The following is a 23,209-nucleotide window of genomic DNA, read 5'->3' as shown; positions in this document are numbered from 1 at the left end:
CGAGGTTCTGTGATTGGAGGTCAACAAACTGTTCTCTTCATTCATTGTACGTTTTTTGTTTTGGAGGGTCGTCTTGTTACCTGAGCACGACAGGTGGCTGTGAAGAGTAGTCAAATCCCAGATATGGCAAGTATCTAAAAATTGTGTTTTATTTTAATTAATTTCTGTGAATGAACTAACAGTAAATTGCCTCCAAACCCTGCAGGATGATTAGTAAGACAATACAGGACTGTTTCCCAAACACATCTGAGCGTTACCTTCACCACATTTAATAAGACTAAAAGGGAAAGCTCACTGTAACGTGGCACTGCAGCTGTTTAGACCAAGGTGGCTCCGTTTTAGTGAACAAGATAAGTTTCGAAGGGGCCATAAATCAAAGTCCAGAACGACTCGCTGTCAAACAATGAGAAAAAATATATCTTATACCAAACGAGGATCTTGTGATGAAGACCTACAGATACAAGTTCTGTGAATCTACCATCAGTCTTCCATTAAAAAAACAATCCCTTTGCTCAGACGTCTTTGGGAAACATCCTCGCCCCTCTGCACCCTCCCTCCTCACCGACAGAGAGAGCAGATTAAAGTGCGACACCACCTCCGGGGCCACTAGCTGCTGCTGTCCTTCTGAGGGAGACACCTCTGCCAGGGGCTGTAGGGCAGCGCCAGCAACACGAAGAGGACCCCGCCCACGATGAGGACGGCCCCCGCGCAGCCGATGCACGACACCGACCAGGAGAGCTCGTGGTGGAGAGGAACCGTGTGGTCGCTGGCCAGGAAGGCCATGACGGACTGGTGGAACACCATCAGACAGAGAAGCACCATGATACCTGTGGAGGAGTTTACAGAGGTCGATGTTATTTGTAGTGCAGATTATTTGAGACACAAGACCATCATTTTCATCCTCTAGTAACATCTACTATAATCAAGAAATATCTCATACAGTGAAAAACGTATGAGGTTGCCTCTGCTGACCTGACAGAATAAAGCAGAAGGATGCTGGCTTGAGGAAGAAGATGATCTCTTTACTGAGAGACATGGTGATGCAAATGGCCCCCATCACCATCAGGAACAGGCTGAACAGGGCCAACATGGCTGCCGCTACATTCAGATCTGCACACAGAGGGAGGGACAGCGCTGTTATCGTAACCTCTGTAGGAACATTATTATATTAACATCAGATATGATTAGTAGATGTGCAAAGCAGGAAGTAAGGTGACATGATTTAAAGAAGTCCACATGGGGAAGAGGTTGCGTGGATGGGACTGTTGCAGCTCGAAAAACTACTTGGATAGGTTTAGGAAAACATTGTGTTAAAGTACCTACGTGACCTCTGTTACGTACGTCAAGCAACTTTACTTCAGTAAGTTAAAAGAACTCACCGTTGACTTCTGGATTCACACCGAACATGAACAGCAGCCATCTGAATAAAAGTCCTGTGCTTGTTTGACCCCACCTACTTCGCCTGACTATCTCCTTTGCAGCCGTAATAGTTACAGCCACAAGAGGTCGCCGCCACAAGAAAGGTAAATATGGGTTGTAATAAGCTGCTTTGATATTCATTTTTTGATGAGGGCAGGCTGGTGGGCTGCAGTCATGCAGTTTGGGAGCAGTAATATAGTCGTTGTGGGAGTCACTGACAATTGTGATAAGCCTTCAAACTCTTGGATAAATGATTTAAACTGGACTTTGTGGATTGTATTTCATCCATTTATTTCCATCCAGTGATATTTTTAGTCTGATCGTATCCAAATTGCTCGGATCTACGCCGAGAAGGGCATTATGGGTAACCAAAGCTGACAGAGCCGAAGCTCAAACCTCCTAAATCTTAGCAATCAGCTCGTTTGACCCTGGGCATCAAACAAGCTGATTGGTTGATCCGACCCAGGAATGGAAGCGGACCCAGAAAGAATATACAACGTTTCTGAAAGGCAACATGCAGGACCAGAGTTAAAGATCATAACATCTCCTTTATAACTGATCATCTGACATCAAACTGGGTTTTAAATGTGGAGTTTTTGTGTTTGCTCATCCTTTTCAAGAAAAGAAACACCAACTTGGAGCTCTTGGATGTGACAGAGTTGCTTTAAGATAACCATAAAAGAAGATTAACATGAGGTACGACAGTCTCTAGTACACTATTTGATACGCTCACGGCTGTATTTATTAAATGACTACATTGAGCGTGACAGTGCACCAGCGAAGAATGAGATTCTAATGTACGTCTGTCTGTCTTCATTCGGCGTACGGCACTCTGTGATCTCAATACATTATGGAGCTGCCAGCGAAATGAGAGGTTAGACGGCAGCTTGGAGACACTTGAACGCAGCGTAGGCGGAATAGATTTCAAGCACTCACAGAGCAGACAATGGCCAAACCTGAAAAGAGTGCGGCGAGGTGAAGGGAGACGGACCAGGGAAGGAAACGGACGGAGGAAGAGAGGGATGGATCGTGAAGAAATAAAGAGAGAGCGTAAGGGAAAAAATGAAGGGCGCAGAGAGAGAGAGAGAGGGAGAGGGAGAGCTGGGATAAAGAAAAGAGGGAGTGGGCGGATAAGGTGGGACAGCAGCTGAGAGAGGCCAAAGAGGTGTGTGTGACTCACTCCTCTGCGTTTTCTTCTGGAACATCACAGCATTTTCCCCCGTGGTGAAAAACTTAAAGTAGGTGCAGTTGGATTCTGCAGGAAGGGAAGAGAAACAGCTACTGTAAACGATAGAAAACCTAAAACGGCGATGAACATCTGATGAACATCTTATTGAAATTCAAGCAGCCACACATCTCTCTCAGCCCCTGCACGCTTTGCTTTTCAAAATAATTCTCCATCAAACATTAATCAGCCGTGAACGTCAATGACGAGCTCAAGGTGACGGCCCAACGCTTCCTGCACAATTAGCATTCTGCCGTCCTGATGATGTGTTACAGTAATTAGACTTTGGCCGTCAAACAGAATGTGACACCTCTATCTGTTCCCTCGCACCTTTTGTGCACACAGGCAGGCAAAACACGCACACACATCACTCTTAATTAGTGTGATCAAAGCTAAATCCTCAGAGTGTTCTGGGTTGTTTTTGCCCCCACAATAGTTATCAGGGTCACAGCGCTGACTCTGCTGAGGAGCTGCGTTCAGGTTCCATTGACTGGATTTATCAGTCAACAAACAAAAGGTTGACGTCAGACAATAATTAGACTTTCTTTTTATTGACCGCACAACACCTTAATTCATTACTAAGCAAGGTGTGGTTCATGTTGTTCCATCGCGGGTGCAGTAACAACATGAACAGTCTTGAGGATGTGTCACTTATCGTTGCATTTCATGCAACAACACTTACAACTCGCCCTATCGAAAGCAGTTCCTGAAGACCTCTCTCCATTTTGTCTCCTGGTTTGTTTACCTCTAGCTTCTGATTACTTCCACACCACGCGTGACACAGCCTGCAACCCGTCATCCAAATTACGCTTTACGTGGCCTAGTTCGATCGCTCAAAACAGTTTGTGGAAACCACATTTGTATTTTGATATTTATATTTTTCTTTTTGCTTAAAATTTGCTCGACCATTTTATGGAAACATGGCTAATATGAACAATAGAGCTTCAATGATATGCTCTTTACACACTGGTGTCAACTCAAGTTTCCACCATACTGTGGTACAATTATGAATGTGCAGTGACTACATTTACTGTATGATGCTAATCTGAACTTGTAACTAGGTTTGCTGTCACATTTAAAGCAACAACATGCACTATTTTATCTTAAAATCACCTAAAATCATTTTGATGCTACACTGACTTGTAATAGGGAGAATGGTGCCTCTGTTAGTGGCTGTTCTTGCACTATGTAACTTGGGTGGGCAGCTATGATCTCCCACAAGAAGTGTTTAATGCTTTAAAGCACCACATTTCACACACCACCAACTATGAACCTCTTACAGAGGCAATATTTTCCGGTTTCGCCTGCGACTGCTCCGCCTCAACTCTTTGGGGCGTGTGCAATAAATGCCATGTGCAATGTGTTTTACCATGGGGGTGGGTGCAATATTATGTGCAGACTGACACAGCTGGTGCTGTTTTGTTTTATGTAGTTTATTTTACTGTAACTTGGAGGCATTTATATGCACAGCATTTGAGTCCAAGACAAATTTCCCTATGGGGACAATAAAGTATATCGTATCATATCATAATGTATCGTATCGTAACGCTGAGATTTATGGAGTTTTCCTGATGGACAGTTAGCTTTACTTGTTGCTAAAGTAACTGCTACTGCTGCTAACTGTAGCTTCCATTAGCTAGTTAGCTCAGTTAGCCATGCAGTCAGCCGTCTCTGCCTGGACCGGAGCACACTGGGGGTTTGTTGGTGTTTACGGCAGTAGCAGAAGAGCTTTGGAACCGGAGGAGGAGGTTTCCGTGCTTGTTCGTTGGTGAGAGCTTTGAGAAATAAAAGACAGCAAGACAGATGCCGAGCTGGACCTCCTGCTGGACTATTAAGTAACATCAGCTGGCTTGCTACTGCGTTGTTGCACTTGCTTCATGTTTGGCTGTGTTGGCGAAGTTGTCCCAGTCCCAGGACTCGCACTAAGCCAGCAGCAACCCTGTGAAACTTTCTCTCTTGTTTTCATGACAATCAAACGGGTTTCCCTGTCTGACCCTGATGACAAACACACACACACAGAGAGAGAGGTCCTGGTGGATTTTGCTTGTTATGTGAGTCATTCTTCAAAAGGGGAGTTTATACAGGTGAGTCATGGAAAAAGCTGAGCCATGCCGGCAAGTGGCTTTAATAATCTTTGCCACCCTCGAGTAAAGAAAGTCCAGTTAGAAGTCTGAATGTCATTTTCAACCCACGGTCGTTATTTCAATTAGGCGTTCTTGTACAATGCAATTAAAATAAAGACATGTCAGGCTGAACACAAACATTTAAAAATCACTTGATTAGTCACCCAAACCAGAAAATCAGGTATTGTCCCAAAGAGCCGATGACTTCCAAAATCCTAACAGTGTATCCCTTCACTTGTCCCAAAAGCGGCTTGTGGACATCTAACTATGACTCAGGCTGTTAGTCAGCCAGTACATTCATCCAGCCAGCCATCAAACTGTGAGCCAAGCTTCATTTGTCTAGGTAAATCACTCATTCATGCTAACTCACTCTCCTCAAACTAAGCTGTCCAACAAGCTTGTCGGTTTGACAAACGTCCAGCCAGCCAGCCGGTCTGTCAATCATCTTGCTTTAAACTCTCTCCCTCACACGGACCAGTTTGCCATCATAAAAGTTCGACAGCCACCCACCCCCCCAACCAGTCAGTAAATCTGAGTCACCTCCGGGTAGTTCAGCAGGTCCGCAGCTCTCTCTCTCCGGGTCGATATCAGCCACCCACAAGGTCTTGGTGCAGCCCTTCCACAGGCCGTAGTGAGCTGTCAGACATGTCTGCAACACCAACATCAGAGAGGTTTGATAGAGACGAGATCAGCAGTGGCATTATTCTTCCGTCCATCACAGGGTTCAGACACCAAACGGTGGTTTTATTTCAAACAGGAAATTGCTTTTTTTGTACTGCAGAAAACATCCCTGAATGTGTCTGTGCGTCAGTGAAAATACCTGTTTGTTGCTACTTCCAATACTTCACCTGGTTGTTGTAGAAATGTTTAGGAGGTGCCAGCTCCACCCAGAACTCAGTCCCCACCCCGAGGACTGTCAGGACTACGCCCACGATGGCCACGAAGAAGGCCAACTTGATCTGGTGACAGGACACAACACAACAACAACTAGTCCCAGTTTGGTTGGATTTACTGTAGGCACAAACTGCTTGGGTGGCTTCAAACAAGTTCATCATGTACGTGACTTAAGTTAAGGACATGTTCTGTGTTTGCCCCAAACATCCACTCTGACCTCCTTCCTGTGCAGACTGTGTAGCTCTTATTGTGTAATGTCACCTGACTGGCTATGAGTGTCTAATATTGTCATGGATGGGTTTATATTTGAGTTAGATGAAAGCCCGGTGAATCTCATACAGACGCTCAAGGGTACATTGTGTTGCCGGGTACCTTTGCCAGCTCAGGAGAGATAAGCCTGTGGCATGTTGTAAAGCTCAGCACTCAGCGCAAACGTAACATGTTCATACTCATATGAGCTCTGTATGAACATGTTAGTGTTGTGATAGTTGATTGATAGTTCCTCTACAAAGTGGAACAAGTTGATGTCACGTATGTTTACATGCCAATTCGGTCCCAATACTTGAAATAGTGCACTTGGGTGTCAAGCTATGATGCTAAAATAGCTTTTATAACGGACCAGTATAGACCTATATATTGTGTTCCTATGCAGAGAATAAACTGCAGCATAGAAATAGACCTGAGCCTCCTGTCCATCATCCCTCCACCCAACACAACACAATGCAGAGTCGGGGCGGTTGCTTTATTGTAACAAGCAAGTTTTAAAGGTGTCGGTCTCTTTTCTTTTTCTGGAAGTGCCTCAACCCAAGTTAAGTTGATTTAATAAAAGTCATTTCCTTGTACAACATTCAACGCCCCTGCAACCTCTTTTTCTTCCAACGATCACGTTCCTGACGTTGTTTAATGTCTGCGGGAGTCCGGTGCATAGGGGACTGACATTGGAACCGGGCCATGTTGTGTGCTGTGCTCACAAAGAGAACAAGTGAGCTCGGTAATTAAGTTAGGCTGAGAGCAGACATCCTACAATAATGTGCAGTGAGGATGTAACAACACCAAAGGGACAGAACAGTGTTGTTTTTAACGTCCTCAACAGATGAAATATCAACTCTCCGAGAAGCAGCTGAGACGTGTGGGTGAGAGTGGGAACTTTTCTGTCTGCTCTTAACTTCCTCAAAGGGTTGTTAGAGAAATATCAGGGACTTTTTTTAGTTTAGAATTAGGTTTAGAGTTTGTGGAGAGCAAATGCATTATGTCACGATAGTCCTCGAAATCTCAGCTGGCTAAGTTTTCTTTGAGCATCCCTACTGAACTCCTGCAGATTATTAAGATTCTTACAGTTGCATAACATTTTATCTCCTTATTGTCAAAGAACTGCATTGGATCTTTTGCAAATACTTTTTTCTGACATCAGAAGTCCTTCATCTGCTCTAGTTTCTTGTTTTCTTGCCCTGCAGATCGCCCTGATTTCAGTTGGAAAAGGCGACGGTATGATTGATTGGCTCCATTAGCTCCAGAGTTCGTTCATACAGCCTGAAGGAGAACACACATTGACACAATATAAATCCAGTCACCTTCCCTTCCTGGGCCTCACTCATGGCGTTTCCTGTCGATGTTGTCCTGCGGCGCTTGTTCCCCCCAAACGTACTGCGTCCACTCATCAGGTTGGCCAGACCCACCGGGCCCTGGGCTGGTCCTCCGGGCGGAGGCCCTCCCACCGATGCTGCCGCCGCCGGGCCCACCGTGCGGCCCTCCTCATCGGTCACCAAGAAGGTAGACCACATGTTGTGACAAGACGGAAAACGACTAAGACAACCGAGTGAGTGTGGAAGTCAAGCTTGTTTCAATGGAAACAAAAACTGAAGACGGGAACAAAAACAGAGGAAAACTGTTGTGTGCTGTCAGTTTGTGCCCATAAAAAAACAGGGTGATAAAGACTATTAAAGTAAAATGTCACGCAGGCGTATCTGTCAGAAAGGAAGGGGAAAGCAAAGAAAGACAGAGGTAGAAAGAAAGTGGAAAAAAAAGGATAGATAAGAACAAACAGTGAAAAAGCGTGATAGAAAAATAGAAGGAAAATGCTTTAAACCCTCCTTGGTAATGCGATATCTCTGAACACTTTAGCAGGAAGAAGCAGGAATCAGCCTCCTCTTGAGAAAAAGCCTCAGAAAAAATGGCGGCTTTGACGACAGATGCAAAACTGATAAATGGCTCATGATGAAAAGAAAAAGACAGGAAATATGTGTAGAAAAGTGAAGGCACTGAGAGTCTGTAGAGGTAGAAGTCAGGAGTGGATGAAGTGAAGATTCCTGGAGATGAGAAAGGAAGAAGAAAAGAAAAAAAGGAGGAAGTTAAAGTAACGATGTGAAGAATTTAGACACATAATCACCTGAAACACGTTACAGTTCATCACCCAGCATTTATAAAGAACAGAAATGTATAGACGGAGGAATGCTGCAGGCGTAGAAACTGCTGCGTGTTTGACATTTCATGGTACAAAAATAAACCAAGAAACAGAAACATGAGTGCATGCACTATTGATGCTAGCAATGTGCTAGCAGGGGCAAATCAGGTCTTCTAGGACTCCTGGCTGCCAAAATCATAAATGTTAAAGAATGACCGGAGAGCAAAACTGTCGTGGATCCAAGTAACTTTCCAATCAGGCGAGACACTACAGATGAAAACAAATTTCTTTAATGCACTGGTAAACTTTTAGACTTTGGGCCATTAACAATAGGACAGCAATATTTACGTGTGTCAGTACGTGTGAATAAAAGCTGAATAACAGTCCTGATGTATGAGGGATTGGGAATATCCAAGTGTGCATCAACTGGTATTTCATCATTGATTTCAAGTTGAAACCCGGGCGATACTGTCTGGATGTCTTTTTCATCAAGTAGTGAAAAATGTGGTTATAACATCAACAAGTCACAAAACACAAATCTGTGTAATCATTTTGATAATTTGTTCATTCGTAAGTTGAAAGAGAGACGATATTGATTAGACGTTTAGGCTGCTGTAAAGCTCAGGCGCAAGTACTTGGAGCGTTACAGCTCTGACTTCTCCGAGACGGGACTCGTGAAGCAAACTGCACAACCTGAAGAAAGTGTATGGGACTGCTGTAGCAGATGATTAATGGTTCAATTCCCCGACTCTGCAGTTACATTTATCTATAATGTGGAAATAAGAGCATATTGTCACTTTGGATCCTGACAAAAAGAATCCAAATTGCTCCGTTGAATGCCAGTATTGCAAATCCTGATGAAATATGGTCTAAATGTCGACGTTTAATCTACGTTTTCAAATAGTCATGCACCAGTTTGAGCCTCAGAGTAACAGAAACACATGCAAATTTAAACACAAACGTTCAGAAAATGTGTAATACAAAGAGTAATTGTCTTAATATAAGTAATAAACTTGATATCCGTTAGTTTAAATGTTTACCCTATTCACCCAGTGTCTCCCTTTAAATAAATCGGTTCCTCTGTAACTGTGCAGTGTAGACAAAAACAGGTCGAATCTAAAAATGTTCCAGAAGCTTCATCAAAGAAGAAACGCACAGAAACTGGAGAGAGAGCTTCCTCCAGTCACATATAATCATCCGTGCTTTCTCATTAGTACAGAAAACCAATACAGAAGCACTTAGCATAGTGAAATCACAATCACTTATCTATTTTGAGATGTTATGTGACAGCAAACACGTAGAGAAAAACAGTCAGCATACTGGAATCACAGCCCGCTGTCTATTCTGAGATGCTTTGTGCTACCTCGGCGGCACAAAAAAACACTCATCATGTTCGAGCCACAACCAATTATCTGTTCCGAGAAAAGCCCTGTGATGGAGACGTCACGCAGATACGCTTTGCCGATGAATTGAATCCTTAAAAACCCCTTTATGTCTGAAGGGTGAACGAAGCAGCTGTCCTGCTGCGTTCCACCAGGATGTGGTGACAACAGACATGACATGCAGCCCTCCCTCTTGTTAGCAAAAAAAAAAATTAAACACATCCCCCCGGGGAGAAGGCATGACTTTACTTTCACATCACCGTCTGTCTTGTTAACGAGCTACACGGTGTAAGTTTAGGGTTGTTTTCCAGCAAAGTTCTTCACTGAGAACAGAAAATAATGACAAAACAGCACAGAACGATGCATCAGCTGTAGATTTTCACATGAGTTTACCTCACACCCTGATATTTATGCACCATATCTTATCAGTAAACTCAAACGCTTGACCAAGGACCTCGTTAGGAAAACCCACAGACGTCAAGCTGGACTGCAAGTATCTATTAGGATGTTTCCACAAACTGATTGTTGGCAGAAACCTTCACAGACGAGGTGATGTTTTAAAGATTTATGCTACATTCGTGCAGCAATCGATGTTTCCAAGTCGGTATTCCCCCGACCTCCAATCTAAATGTTTCCCAGTGCATCTGCATGGAAAACATACGTAGACGCCCGCAGCAAACAGATGTTTGAATGGTAAGAATCTGAGCCTCACGAGCAACTTCAGCAGCAGCTGATTTAAGAGATTAGCAGACTTTAAAAAAAAAGACAGGAGGAGAGTTCAGCATGCTTACAAAGACTTAAGCATAAATCAAGTGAATGGAAATGAAAATGGCAACTACGAAGCTGTTGTTACAGCACATTACACAACACAAACAATGCACAAAGTAAAATGATGTAAGATGAAAAGGTAAAACGAAAAGTCAGGATTTTACGACTCGGATCATGTTAAGTTGCATTAGTCCATGTCGGAGGTTTTCCAGAGTCCGAGTACAGTGCAATGCAGCATTAGTCACGTTCGCCGACTTCCTCCCTCACTCTCTGACGTATCATCTAATGTTTCCCAGGACGTGATCAGTGGCAGGCCACCAAACGAAACACGCCGTCACCTTGAATATGTTCCAGTTTTCTCTGGGCTGAACATTGTTGGCAACATTTGGGATAATGTCAGAACACAACTCAACAAAATAACTATATCACAAAGGTCTTGCTGTTTTCAGATTAGCACAGTCTGTATTTTTGACTCTTTATTACTCATTACCATGTCATACAACTATGTGTAGAGTTTCCTTCATGTTTGGTCTATTCTCATGTAACAGACACCAAATTAAGTCTTTCTAAAAAGTGTCACACTACAGTTGGCTTCTGCTGCCAACATGCACGCTGGTAAGAAAATAGTTAATTGTTAATATGTGTAAAAATTGAAATAAAGTGTTACCAATAAATCTTCCAATGAATAAAATATGTAGATAAACTGAAATTTTACAAAAGATCATTCAAAATGTACCACTTTAAACAACTGATAACACATATTTAACATCACTGATCTTCTGATTCAAAGGATATTATTATTATTATTATTATTATTATTATTATTACCGTCACCACTAATGCTTATTCCTCCTCTTCTACTTCTACATGTAATAAAACAAATATATTTTACATTGTAGGTTTTAATGGTCTAATCTGAAGTGATATGCATCGCAGGGGCAGGTCGGCATCACACATCTTGCTCAAAGGTGCTTGCAAGCGCATGCATCAGTCGCAGGAATCAAACCTGCGACCTTTTCTGTTACATGAGAGATCACGTGAGCTGCTGGTTGTAGGTTTATTACACACTATCATAAAGTTTCTGTTATTTCCAACACTGAAACAATGGATATAGAAATATAACACACATAAATTATAATGTAAATATGTCAATAACATGTGATTTAAAAATGGTCATTAGTGGTTTTACATGCACACGACCACAGCACCAACACAACATTTACATCCATCACCACAGAAGTTAGTTAAAGTTTAATATTAGAGGTCAATAAAATCAGCTGTTCCAGTCGGGGTACCTGTTAAGAGCATTACACAGAAGAAGTAACTCTTCAACACTGAACTCGGCTCTCCTTATACGGCATCCACTTGGTCATGCTTGGAAATGCAGCACTTGAAGAAACTCGAGGAAGAAAAGTCATTACAGCGGCTGTGACCGGGCGACAAACACACTTTAACAAAGTTCACTCTCTTTAAAAATATATCCTCCTTACCGTCTCCAAGAATAAGCCAACATGGAATCAACCCTGAGGAGAAAATACTTCCTGTGTTCACTCGACTCCATAAACACTTTGAAGAAGTGTTCAGCTTTATTCCCCCCACACCACCTCCACCTCCAACCACCCCAGACAGTCCAGCAGCCAGACATGAACATGCTGTAATTAGACACATTAGTTTTATTTTCTCACTCTTTAACACGTGCTGCACGCGTGCTTCCACAACGCTCGCCGCCACCTCACAAATATCACAACAATGATATTAACAAGTTGCTGACCTGGTTTTTGTGTGTGTGCTTCTGCTCGGAGTGACGGAAGGGCGAGGAGACGAGAGGAGAGGGAGTGACCGAGGGGGAGAGAGGAGGAGGAGGAGGAGGACGGGTGAGGGAGGGGAAAGAAAAAAAAAGGGGTGGAGGTCAACGTGGGAGTCGGTGTCACACGTCTGAGGGAGGATGTGTGTGTGTGTGTGTGTGTGTGTGTGTGTGTGTGTGTGGAGGTGAAAAAGAGCATCAGCTAAACGCCCGTGTGTGTGTGTTTGTGTGCATGCCGGCGTATTAGCTTGCAGGCCCCAATGTATGTGTGTTCCCGAATGCCTAAAGTGTGTGTGTGTGTGTGTGTGTGTGTGTGTGTGAGAGAGAGAGAGAGAGAGAGAGAGAGAGAGAGAGAGATCCAGTCACACTGTAGCTTCTGTAAGTAAATCTGTTTGTTTATGCTAACTCGGACAGTTGTGCTGGACGAGTCTCTCAGCTTCAAAATGCACTAGTGTGTGGAAATGTGTCACACACACACACTCGCGCACACACACACACACACACACACTCCTTAGCTGTGTGTGCATGTGCGTCGTTGTGCGTCCGTCCGATCTATTTTTGCCCCCCACCTGTTAATGACATTAAAGCCGACCCGGGGGGAAAGGGCTGCAGCCAGTCGGGGGGGGTGGGGGGCTTGTGTCAGCTCCACCCTGGCTGTGAGGCTCACGTCTGCGGCCACCGCTACGATCTCGCTGATTGAAGAGGGAATTGTAGATTCAACACCTTCGAAAACAAGTTACGACGCTGCTGGTCGGGCTCACGTGGTCGGATGTCGGAGCCGTGAGAGACAGTGGACGCCTCCTCGCACTCCCACGACGTGCACGCCAACAGTTCAGTGACAGTTTGTTCTCAAAGACATCTTCGTGTCTGTTGGAATAGATTGGGATTAAACAGATTGAAGGGATCCTTCTCACTTTTCGTGTACGTCTGCCAATATATTGTCATCTGATCTTTTTAATCCTCGGGCATCTATATTAGTTTTGGCTCCAGTCTCAACTCACCTTTAACGTGCAGATCAATTCAGAGACGCTAACCGTTCCCTAGATCCAAGTACCCAAAATTCATGCTTGAGTAAACGTTAACGTCACTCATATCAAAAGTATCTGAATGCTGATTATCAGATCCAACATTCAGTATTTTTATATCATTGGAATCTGTTTTTGTTTTGTTTTGTTTTTTAATCCAAGTTATCAAATGAATGCGGTAGAGTAAAAGTACATTATTTGCGTCCAAAATGTAGTGGAAGTATAAAATAACTGTCAACTGGCTGTTAAATTTGCACTGGTCAGGAATTATAAGTGAGTTATTTTGTTAGTTGTGTCCAAAGTGAGAGAATCTTCCACTTTTCATCCTCTTTCCCATCAAATCACCGTGATACCTCGGTGCTATCAAGCATAACCTTTGTCATCGTGAATGGGTCATCAACGAAGGGCGAGAATATCAACTGAATACATTAAATAATATTTACATTTAACTTGTGTTGGGAAAAAAGTATTTAGGTTGTTTCACATCATGAGTCAAGAGAAAAACATCTGTGATTGGTTTGGTTCCCACTTCAGGTCAAGGTCAAACCTGCTGTTATCAGGTCCAGCCAGGAACCAACTTTCTAGGATCCAAAGCAATTTATCTTCCGGTCGAAATGATCTAAATGACACAAAATGAGGTGCGTGAACACATCGTCACCGGTGAAATGTTGGTGGAAAAGGGGGGGGGGGGGGGGGGGAAGAAAGAAAGAAAACACCAGAACAAATATTAGCAACTTTACATTTCTTTCAATCAAATGTTGTGACAATCCTTCGCTTAATGTCCGGTTAGGTTGAAGGGCAAAAAACACTTAGAGGGTAAAGGGTTAGGAAAAGAGAGTGTTCGGGCTTTGTTGCCACAAAAAAGCTGGAAAATGTCCTAATGACTTAAAATATCCTGTGGTTTCATCATACAGACGCTGCTTCAAATGCTGAGTCTCTGGCTTGGCAGCCATCTCGCCTGGCTGCAACACCACCGGCATCCCGAGCACCTCCTCGCCATGAAAGTCATCTCATATACAGGTAGTATGGATGTGATATGACAGCTGTTGTGTGACACGTACACATTTAAAAAACCTATCAGTGTTTTGCAGGAACATAAACTGCCAACATCTTATTCTGGTGACTCGGCTGCAAGAAGACAAACAAAAAGAAACCAGGCTGCAAAATGTAACTATGATAAAAGCGTTAATTCAATAATTTCTCCATCCATCTGATCAGAGGGTCAGCAGCTGCCTGGTCCCGTCTGCAGCCTGAGAAACACAGAGCGAGGCAGAGAGAGAGAATGCTGCAGTCAGATGTGCCTGGCATTGTGATAAATGTTGTGTGTGTGTGTGTGTGTGTGTGTGTGTTCAAGCAAGAAGGTCAGACAGACAAAGACAGACAGAGGAGGGAGTGACAGATTAAGTAAAAGCCTAGAAGAACAGAGAGGAGAGAGAAGGAGCAGAGGATGATGGACACGGAGCCGAGGCGAGCTCAGACGGTTACCTCACCGCGGAGCCGGAGCAGCCAATTAAAATGCACAGCGTGCCGAGGCGGACGACGGAGGCTGATGTCGAGCCGTTCACAACTTTATCAACTGATTACATGGGAGGTTTTAGCCCTGAAATTACTGGGAAGTGCGGGATCAACAGCAGTTAGCAGCTGTTTAATGTTGTGACCGGTGAATACAAAAAGAGTTTCATGAAGAAAATGACATGATTCAGTACTTTTAATTTGGCATTTTAACCTTCCAGCCTCTGTTTCGTCCCATTAAGCAGATTTATGCTTCATCTGTTGATACTGAAATGTATGAAATATCTCATTCATGGTAACAAAGTGGATGGTTTCGTTAACTGGGCATGAAAAAGCAGCAGACTCATTGATTAATTGCTTCATTTGTGATGTATTTTTGCGACTTCACTCCACCTCCTGACTGTTTAAAAGTACTTTACCCTTTATTAAAGCAGGTGAGCAGACTTCACAGTTTTCTGCTTCTGGCTGACAGGAACAACTGGAGGTTGAGTGCTTTGTCCAAGGACAACTGGACGTTAAGTGTTCAGGGAAAAGAGAGAATTATTTATTCACTCTCTACTCCCAGTTCACCCAGCCAATCATTGGATATGAACCACTGACCTTCTGGTGTTCCAGCTCCTCATCAGCTTAATATTACTTTCCATTAAACGTGTTTGCCAAAAGAAATGGAGTCATGGACCTTTTTAAGGCAAAAACTGCGGTGCTAAATCTGCCCGGTGCAATGTTGAACCAAAACCATAAGATGGCACCACCCAGCAGGGAGGCCTGCAGAGAAAGGAGGGGTCGAGGGCGCGATACTGAGCCGCTCTGATCCGTCAGACATGCAGCAAGTCAGGACGCTCAACCCTGAACTTGTGTGTTGCAGCGAGGTCTGATGAGATTACAGCAACACAAAGGGGCAAGAGGATTCATTAGGACGTTTGACCCCGAGAGGGATGAAGCACGATCAGCACAGGTTCATGTTTACAGACCGAGAATCCACACAACTGCAACTCTTGTCACATCTCGTCAAATACAAACTGTATTAGATGGACGGGTGTTGAGTTTTACACCTTTTGCGAACATAATTTAAAGAGCTTTACAGCAACATGTGAGACCACAGTGGAAAGGAAACGATTAAAACAATAGTCAAGAAGTCATGTTGCAGAGCAGTGGACTGTGTTTAGTTGAATTTAATAAAGGAAATAACCTTGTGGAAGAGAAAAATCAATAATTCAAAGACAGAAGAAAACAGGTGAATTTTTATTTTAGTTTGAAAGGTTTAGCCTGGCTCCAGGCAGCTTTTTGTTTAGCAATTTAAATAATAAGTCTGGTGTTATGTTCTTGACATCAAACAAACAGCTTTGGGTGTTCATCATACTGCTGCAGCAAACTAGCCAGCTACTTTATCGATCTATCCATCCATCGCCTTCCACTTATCCAGGGTTGGGTCTGGGTGTCCCAGGTGTTCCTCTTCTCTAGCAACGTTTTCTAGCTCCTCCTGGAGGATCCTGAGGCATTCCCAGGCCAGAAGAAATATATATAATCCCTCCAGCTAGCTCTGGTCGTGATCCCGAAAACCTCCAAAGGGAGGTGCCCAGAAAGTATCCTAATCAGCTGGCTCCTTTTTCGATGTGAAGGAGCAGCAGCTTTACTCCCTCTGGATGTCCAAGCTCCTCACCCTGTCTCCAAGCCCGAGCCACAGAGGAAGCTCAATTAGACTGCTTGTATCCGCAATCTCATCGCAAGATCGACTGGTAAATTGAAAGCTTCGCTCCAGACTCAAGGAAGGCTACGTCTAGCTAACAGCCTAAAGGGATCGTAATCAAGTTCTTAACTTAATCTGAATCATTTCAGACATTAATAGACAAAGTAATGGTTGAACCAGATGCAGTTTGTGTCTGTTTGATTGTGAAGAAGGCTTCAATAATGCAGACTAACTGGTGGTTTGGCAAATGCATGTCTGGTTAAACCTTCCCGCCTCCGATGAAGACCGGCACATGACACATGACCGGCTTCAGAAACGTTTCTATCAGAAGGATTGAGGAGGTCCGAGTGGTGCATGGGATGGATCCACAGCCACAGATGCCAGGTGTGTGGCCACCATCTTGCAGCAGCAGCTCAGTTGGTTTGGTCCAGGCAGGATTCATGTACATGTTGGTATGTTTTCCGAAGACTTTAAGGTCATTGCGTTACCGCTCTGAGAGCAGCGCCGTGTCCGGTAGCACCGTTACAGAAGCTGGTTTCTGCTTCTTCTCTCTTGTGTCCCTGTGAGGAAGGCAGTGTCTGATCAGAGGGAGATGAGATTTATATCAAAGGTGAAGATTGCAGAAATGAGGAAATATATTAATAAAGTTTGGAAAGCATGAAGGAAGTTTTGAAGAAACGACGGGAGACGATGGCAGCCAGCTGGTGTGTCTAATTAAGCTCACTTCTTTCCTCAAACTGTGACTCATAACGTACAGATGTAGGCAGATGCACACCTTGTTATTCATCCGCTCTCCCTCCACCATCTTTTTGTTATTGTGTAAAAGACAATTAAACATAATAATCCACCTGCGTCAGCCACGACCTGCAGGGTCACAGTCCAAATCATCATATGTAGAAAGTGTTCCCGGTTCTTAACGGTGCGTTATGTAATTACAGCAGACAATGGGAGCATCGTGTTGTCTGCGTTCTCGACTGAAGTCTCTCTAAATATACAGCAGAGATAACAAGTCTTCCCATCAGTGTTGAAATAAATGTACGTAAGTGTTGGTATTTGACACTTAAAAGTCATTTAGACACACTGAGAGGAAGCAGCAGCTATCCAAAGAATGGCAAGAATAAGTATTTATATATATATATATATATATATATATATATATATATATATATATATATATATATATATTTATATATATATATATATATATACATATATATATATATATATATATATATCATGAATCAGGATATATGAGCAAAAAGATGACTCGTGTTATTCCTGTCAGTCACGGTGACTCAGCCTGTGGTGATGATTGCAGCTCGTCCTCATCAGGAAAAACAACAATATAGGTTGACAGTGCATGAAACTCATTACGACCTCATTACGAGTTATTGTGAGGAGGCTGCCTCTCGTTGCCATAGTAATTATAACATCAGCAAAGGAGGAAGTCAGGTGATGTAGTATAAAGAGCGGAGGAGGACGGGTGGATGGATCGGTCAATGAAAACAGGACTTTCATTTAAGAGACTGCAGTTTGTGTCTCGTCTGAAACCAAAAAAAAGTCAGCGGTGTGTTTTATTTAACTTTACAACGTAGTTAACTTATGCCATGATCGGGAAAAACAAAAAAAATCCCAAATGCATGAGGCTAGGTTTCTGTTTATTCATTTTCAACAGGCAGTAGTGTCAGTTAGATTGTTCCACCTGTGCTCACCTGAGATAGTTCTGCCTGTACTGCATGTTTGAGCAGGGTTAATAAAAAACAAATGTAATCATGATGTAAACGGAGGGTTTTAGGTGAACTCCTGTTTCTGTTTGAGGTAATATCAAACATATTTCATGCGTTTACACTCACAACACACCGTCCTCGTCCGATCTACCACTCGCTCTCCAAAGTTTTCCCTCACAGGCGACTTGAAATGAGACACCAGAGTGAGTCAGTGTCTTCTTCTTCTTCTGCTCTCTTAAATCAGTGTTTCGGTGCATTTCCGCCATTATACTCTCGCCCATTAACACACATATACTCTGGCCGTAGTGTGACAGTCAGACGCGTCCTCTGTATGACTGCATGCACCAAACCGTGACGTCCATACGGTGATGATTCAGGACAAGATGATTCTTACCGCTGCCTCTGTCGTTCACCGTTAATTGACAGCTTCTACTGTCATGTCATGGACTCAGGTAATGTAATTAACCAAAATACAATGTGGAAAGGGCCGGCTGATGATCATGTTGTTGACGAAAATAAACATTTTCACATAAAAGTATTTCCATCAAACCAAACTTGACATCTTTACTTTTGAATGAATGGAACAACAACAACCACAATTTCATGCAAATATCTCCAGATCAGGTGTTCGAATAATATATAAAATAAAACCTCAGTCAAACTCAACAAAGCCGTTCTTAGCTTGAAGTGTCTCGGCTCGTTTGTGAATCTCAAACAAAAATATGTTAGCAAGCAGCAGCGCTGCAGGTGCAAACTATCATTATGTTAACAACTGATTTTCAAAAGCAACAAAAGCTCCTCACACTTAAATCTTGTTTTTTTTTATACAACTTTGCGATCGAATTCAGACAGTTTTATTCAAAACCTCCCGTTCTCGTTCACCTACACATCCCCACTGTCACTTAACAAAAGGCTGAACTTTTAGAGATTATACATAAGGCCATTTGTAATAGCACTGCAGCTCCTGAGCTGTCAATCAAAACGTTTCATCAGATGATAAAAAGTTTTTCTAATCCACAGTTTGAGCAGAAATATTCAAATTTATTCATAGTTTCATTCCTGTGTGGTTGTGTTAAAAAAAAAAAACGTGCTTATCTCGCTCTGAGAACTATTATGTATCTGTCAGTCCTACACGGACTGAAACGCTTTAAGCCCGTGAAGAGCTTTGTTTCATTCTGGCATGAATACATTTGGGAATAAAATCATTTTCCTGACAGCTATCATTCAGCAGCACTGGGGGGGAAAAAAAGGGGGGGGGGCCGGTCTGTAAAAAAAATAGCTAATTTTGCTGAACGAAAAACAGGATGGCTTTAGTTTAGAGTCAGGCTTCATTCATTAGAAGAGCGATATGTAAGAATGTGAAGCAATTTACATGCAGATGTGTGAAAGGATTGTGAAGATTAGACCTTCCTGGACTCTATCGGCCTGTGGGCTGATTGCTAAAGGACTTGGGATGAATGTACAGAGAAAATCCAATGGATGCAACATTAATGAGTGCCTTGCTTCCCTTACAATGCTAACAGTGTGTATCACTAGCTTAGAATTAGAGTCCACTAACAAAGTAATTTGTTAATGGCAAACATGCCGATTTAGCAACGAGATCAGCCCAGAGAGGCACGACGACTTAGCTGACTTTCCGCTACAGACTATCTGCTCCAAACAGTATTTTGTGTCCAGGATGCTCCTTTCATACCCAAACATGACACTATCACCTGTTACCAGTGAACCTGTTTACCTGAGGAATCATCCAAACAGGTGTTTTTGGAGCATTTCACATCTTTCCCAGTCTTTTTTTTGTTGTTGCTTCTCTCCAAACTTGGTTGAAATGTGCTGCTGCCATCAAATTCAGCATATATTTACAAAAAAAACAATTAGGATGATGAGATAAAACATTAAATAAGTTGTCTTTGCACTGTTTTGCTTAACATATTAGCATAACAACTTTATTAGGTAAAAAATCTGTCAAGGTCCGTCAGCAGTTAAGAGTTTTTCTGCCCCCTACATGCCAAATATTGATTAATGCAGCGTTGAGAATGAGACACAGTTGTTAAGACTCACATTAATCCTGTAGCATTTCAGAAGGCAGAGGATACTTTAGATCATAATTCATATTTCCAAAGATAAACTGCAGTTCATTCAGAGCTGGTTAAACACAGAGCCTGTTATTTTGGAGTCTCAGGTTCATTTCCTGCAGCAGTTCCTCCGAGGAACGACGCCAAACAATGAAAAAGCCGAGGGCCCTTCACCCCGATCAAATCCTTTGAGACGGTTATTTTTAAGACACTACATCATTTTCTTGTACAGTAAGTGTATTATCACTTCTAAGAAGCTTCCTAGACCCCGACTAAAAAGGTTTGCAGCACTTAAAGCCGTTTAAGATGGTAAGTTGCAGTGGGTTTGTTTGGGCTTAGGGGTTAATGACCTTCAGGTCTAAGAGACTTAGAAGATGACTGACACTTTCACTTTTTCTTCTACGACATACAGCCGATCAACTCTGTCAACTTTACGAAGTAACCGTGGCCGCGAGTCGATGTGTAGCATATTAATAGATATGGGTTTATATAAACATATAAACATATAATAAGCATATTAATAAAAGTGTGACACAGTGTGCGGTGCTTTTAATTTGCTAGCTTTAAGAAAAAGTTTTATACTTCCAGTTAAACGTCCAGAAAAAACGGACTAAAACAAACTTTAACCCATCAGAACCCAGACTCACTGAGGACATTTTAAGTGTTTGTTACAAGCGTGTCACCATGTGTTCTTATGGGTTAATAAGCATTAGAGTAAAAATAAAAGAATTAATATATAAATGCCTCTATTAAGATGCTACTTAAATATTCTTACTAAGGAAATATTCTTATTAACATGTTTAGTGCTCTGAATGATTAATTGTATTTGAATATGTGTTAAATGTTTTCACACTGAGCAGCTTTCAGACACAATATCAAGCAAAAAAAAAAATTTCCTGCGTGAAATTAACAGAATATTTATTTATTAACAGTAAACAGACGCCTGTTGTGTTTCTCGTGTTGTGGATGAAGTGAGCTCACAGCAGGTTGTTACTGTAACAGTTGTCAGACGGTCGACACATAACAGCCAACAATCCGGTTCTTTTTTAACTACACTCTGGTCTATTCTTAGCGCCGTTGGGCTTTTCTATGATGACCTAATCTGAAGGTGACTATGAATGCAGTTCAGTGGCCCGGCTGAGCTAAAATAACCAGAATAACTGCGGGTCAGAGCCGGGAAAAAGAACCTGGATTAAGCCTGCACCGGAGTTACGAGGTCAGCTTCAAACAGGGTTATGAAACATGCTTAAGCACGAGGGAAGAGACCAGACCTGCAGGTAAGCTGTGAAAAATGTACTGCTGACCAGCGTGTCGTCTCCACATGACTCATACATGACTCAATATATCAGGATCGCTTACATGCGTGTCGACATTTATCAGTTTAATACAAAAATATATGGAAATACACACATAAATTGGAAGAGGAGCTTAAATTTGCAGATCCAGACAAGGAGATCTGTGCACGCTTACTGGAAAGTTAGGTCCAAATATTTCCAAATATTATAATATATATAATTATTGACTATGAGGAATTAATATGCATGCAAAATATAACATCAAATTTAAAAGTTTAAAAGCTTTACAGCATTTAAAGCCTTGCTAAGATGCTAATTTTGGGAATTAGAGTAATAACCTCCACGTCCGAGACAGAAAGAGAATTACAAATATGTGTTTATGTTTCTCATCCAGTAGTTAAAAGGAGTTTCATTCCAGTTTTTCTTAATCAAAAGTAGGCTTCAATAAATGTCATGTGACGGAGAAGGAACAGGAACAATGGCTTCTTCTTCTACAACCAACATAGACGTAGAGGGAAGAGAAATCCATCAGGGAGGAGGAGACGCAGAAAGCTTTTCTCTACGCCCACCAGCAGCAGCAGAAAATAGACCAGAATGCAACACAGACACAAGACACACTGTTTCTGAGTGCTTCTCACTTTTTCTTTTTCTTTTTTTTGTAGACTGAAACTCACTTAACTTTCACGCTGCGTGTTCTTACTATCACTATCACTACCACTCTCCACCTACATGCAAAACCCACAGCTGAATGCAACACATGCAAAGGCTCTGCTCTGCTCTGCTCTGCTCTGCGGGGAAAAGTGATGCAGAAGCACAAACGGCAGCTGTGGCGCCGCAGTAAGACCCAACAGAAACACTCAGAGCCTGAAACAAACCCTCAGTTCCTCTCCTTTATCAGTATCTGAGTTATCTATGAGTCTATATATGAGCTGTGTATTAGGATAAATTCATGGTGCTGAGGTAGTGAAGTAAGTCATTTCACCTTTTTCTCAAACTATAAACTGTAAATACTCAACTGCAGACTGTGTTGTAGCCTCAACACTCTGTAGAGTCGTGTGATCTTCATGACCAGCGTGACAAGAAGCAACATGTAGTCACAGAGATGTAGTTTTTTAGGGCAGACATGACTACAGACACAGTTTTTACTGAAGGGTGAAGGTCGGTATCGGTATCTGACTTACCTCTTAAAGATCTTTATTGACTGATTGATGGACTAAATAAAAAAAACTCTCTATAATAAACATATAAACTGAATAAACAAACTGACCTTAAAGGACAACACAATGTCATACTGTTTTCTTTTGTTTGTATGTGGCGGACCCTGCCACCTTTCTAGCTTCAAACAGTGTTCTGGGACCTTATTTTCCTCTGTTTATTCAGTCATGGAAATAATAAACTGGGTTTGTATTATCACCTCATTAATATTGTAAATATTAAAATTCTGAGTTTGAATTTTTTCTCCAAAACTACATACTGTCCCTTTAACCAAGCCAAGTCCCTTGTACCTAAACACTGCACATCATAAAAGATATTTGTGTGTTCCTGCTACTTCTTCTTCTTTACCTGTTTCCCTTTTCAACCTGAGGGCCGACACCTGCGTCCAAACCATCCAGAACATCCTGTTTTTGCTTTTCATACCACGATCCTGATGACATGATGTAATGAAAGCTGCGCAGGTACAGCTTGACTCCACTCGACTCACTTCAGGTGCCAGGTACTTTCCTCGTTTTTTTTTTTCCACTGCAGCTGGTTCTCCCTCGTGATAGGTGGGATTCTTAGCTGATTGTCATAGCAACAGCCCGTGAAACTGCCGTGACATCATCTTCAGTGCCACACAGACACACAGGAACAATGAACGACGGTATATTTGCACTT

General features: G+C 42.4%; 1 protein-coding gene across 1 annotated transcript; it reads right to left on the bottom strand.

Moving 5' to 3' along the window:
- Positions 1-606: 606 nt before the first annotated feature.
- LOC140994088 (voltage-dependent calcium channel gamma-6 subunit-like) lies at positions 607-7,442 on the bottom strand. Its single transcript, XM_073463663.1, has 6 exons — positions 7,233-7,442; positions 5,616-5,726; positions 5,308-5,416; positions 2,600-2,674; positions 973-1,110; positions 607-827 (listed from the first exon to the last, which is right to left on the bottom strand). Exons 1-6 carry the CDS (start codon positions 7,440-7,442, stop codon positions 607-609), a joined length of 864 nt encoding a protein of 287 aa, XP_073319764.1.
- Between the last annotated feature and the right edge of the window lie 15,767 nt (positions 7,443-23,209).

This window comes from Pagrus major, chromosome 3 (assembly GCF_040436345.1).
Source record: "Pagrus major chromosome 3, Pma_NU_1.0".
NCBI lineage: Eukaryota > Metazoa > Chordata > Actinopteri > Spariformes > Sparidae > Pagrus > Pagrus major.
This window is presented reverse-complemented; position numbering and strand designations above follow the sequence as displayed.

Bases quoted from the DNA above. Each gene is read 5' to 3' on its own strand.
- LOC140994088 (XM_073463663.1), bottom strand. From the start codon at position 7,442: ATGTGGTCTACCTTCTTGGTGACCGATGAGGAGGGCCGCACGGTGGGC. The intron at 1,111-2,599 runs GTGAGTCACACA...CTCTGTGTGCAG, and splicing joins CCAGAAGAAAACGCAGAGGA to ATCTGAATGTAGCGGCAGCC. The intron at 828-972 runs GTCAGCAGAGGC...ACTCCTCCACAG, and splicing joins CTTCTGCTTTATTCTGTCAG to GTATCATGGTGCTTCTCTGT.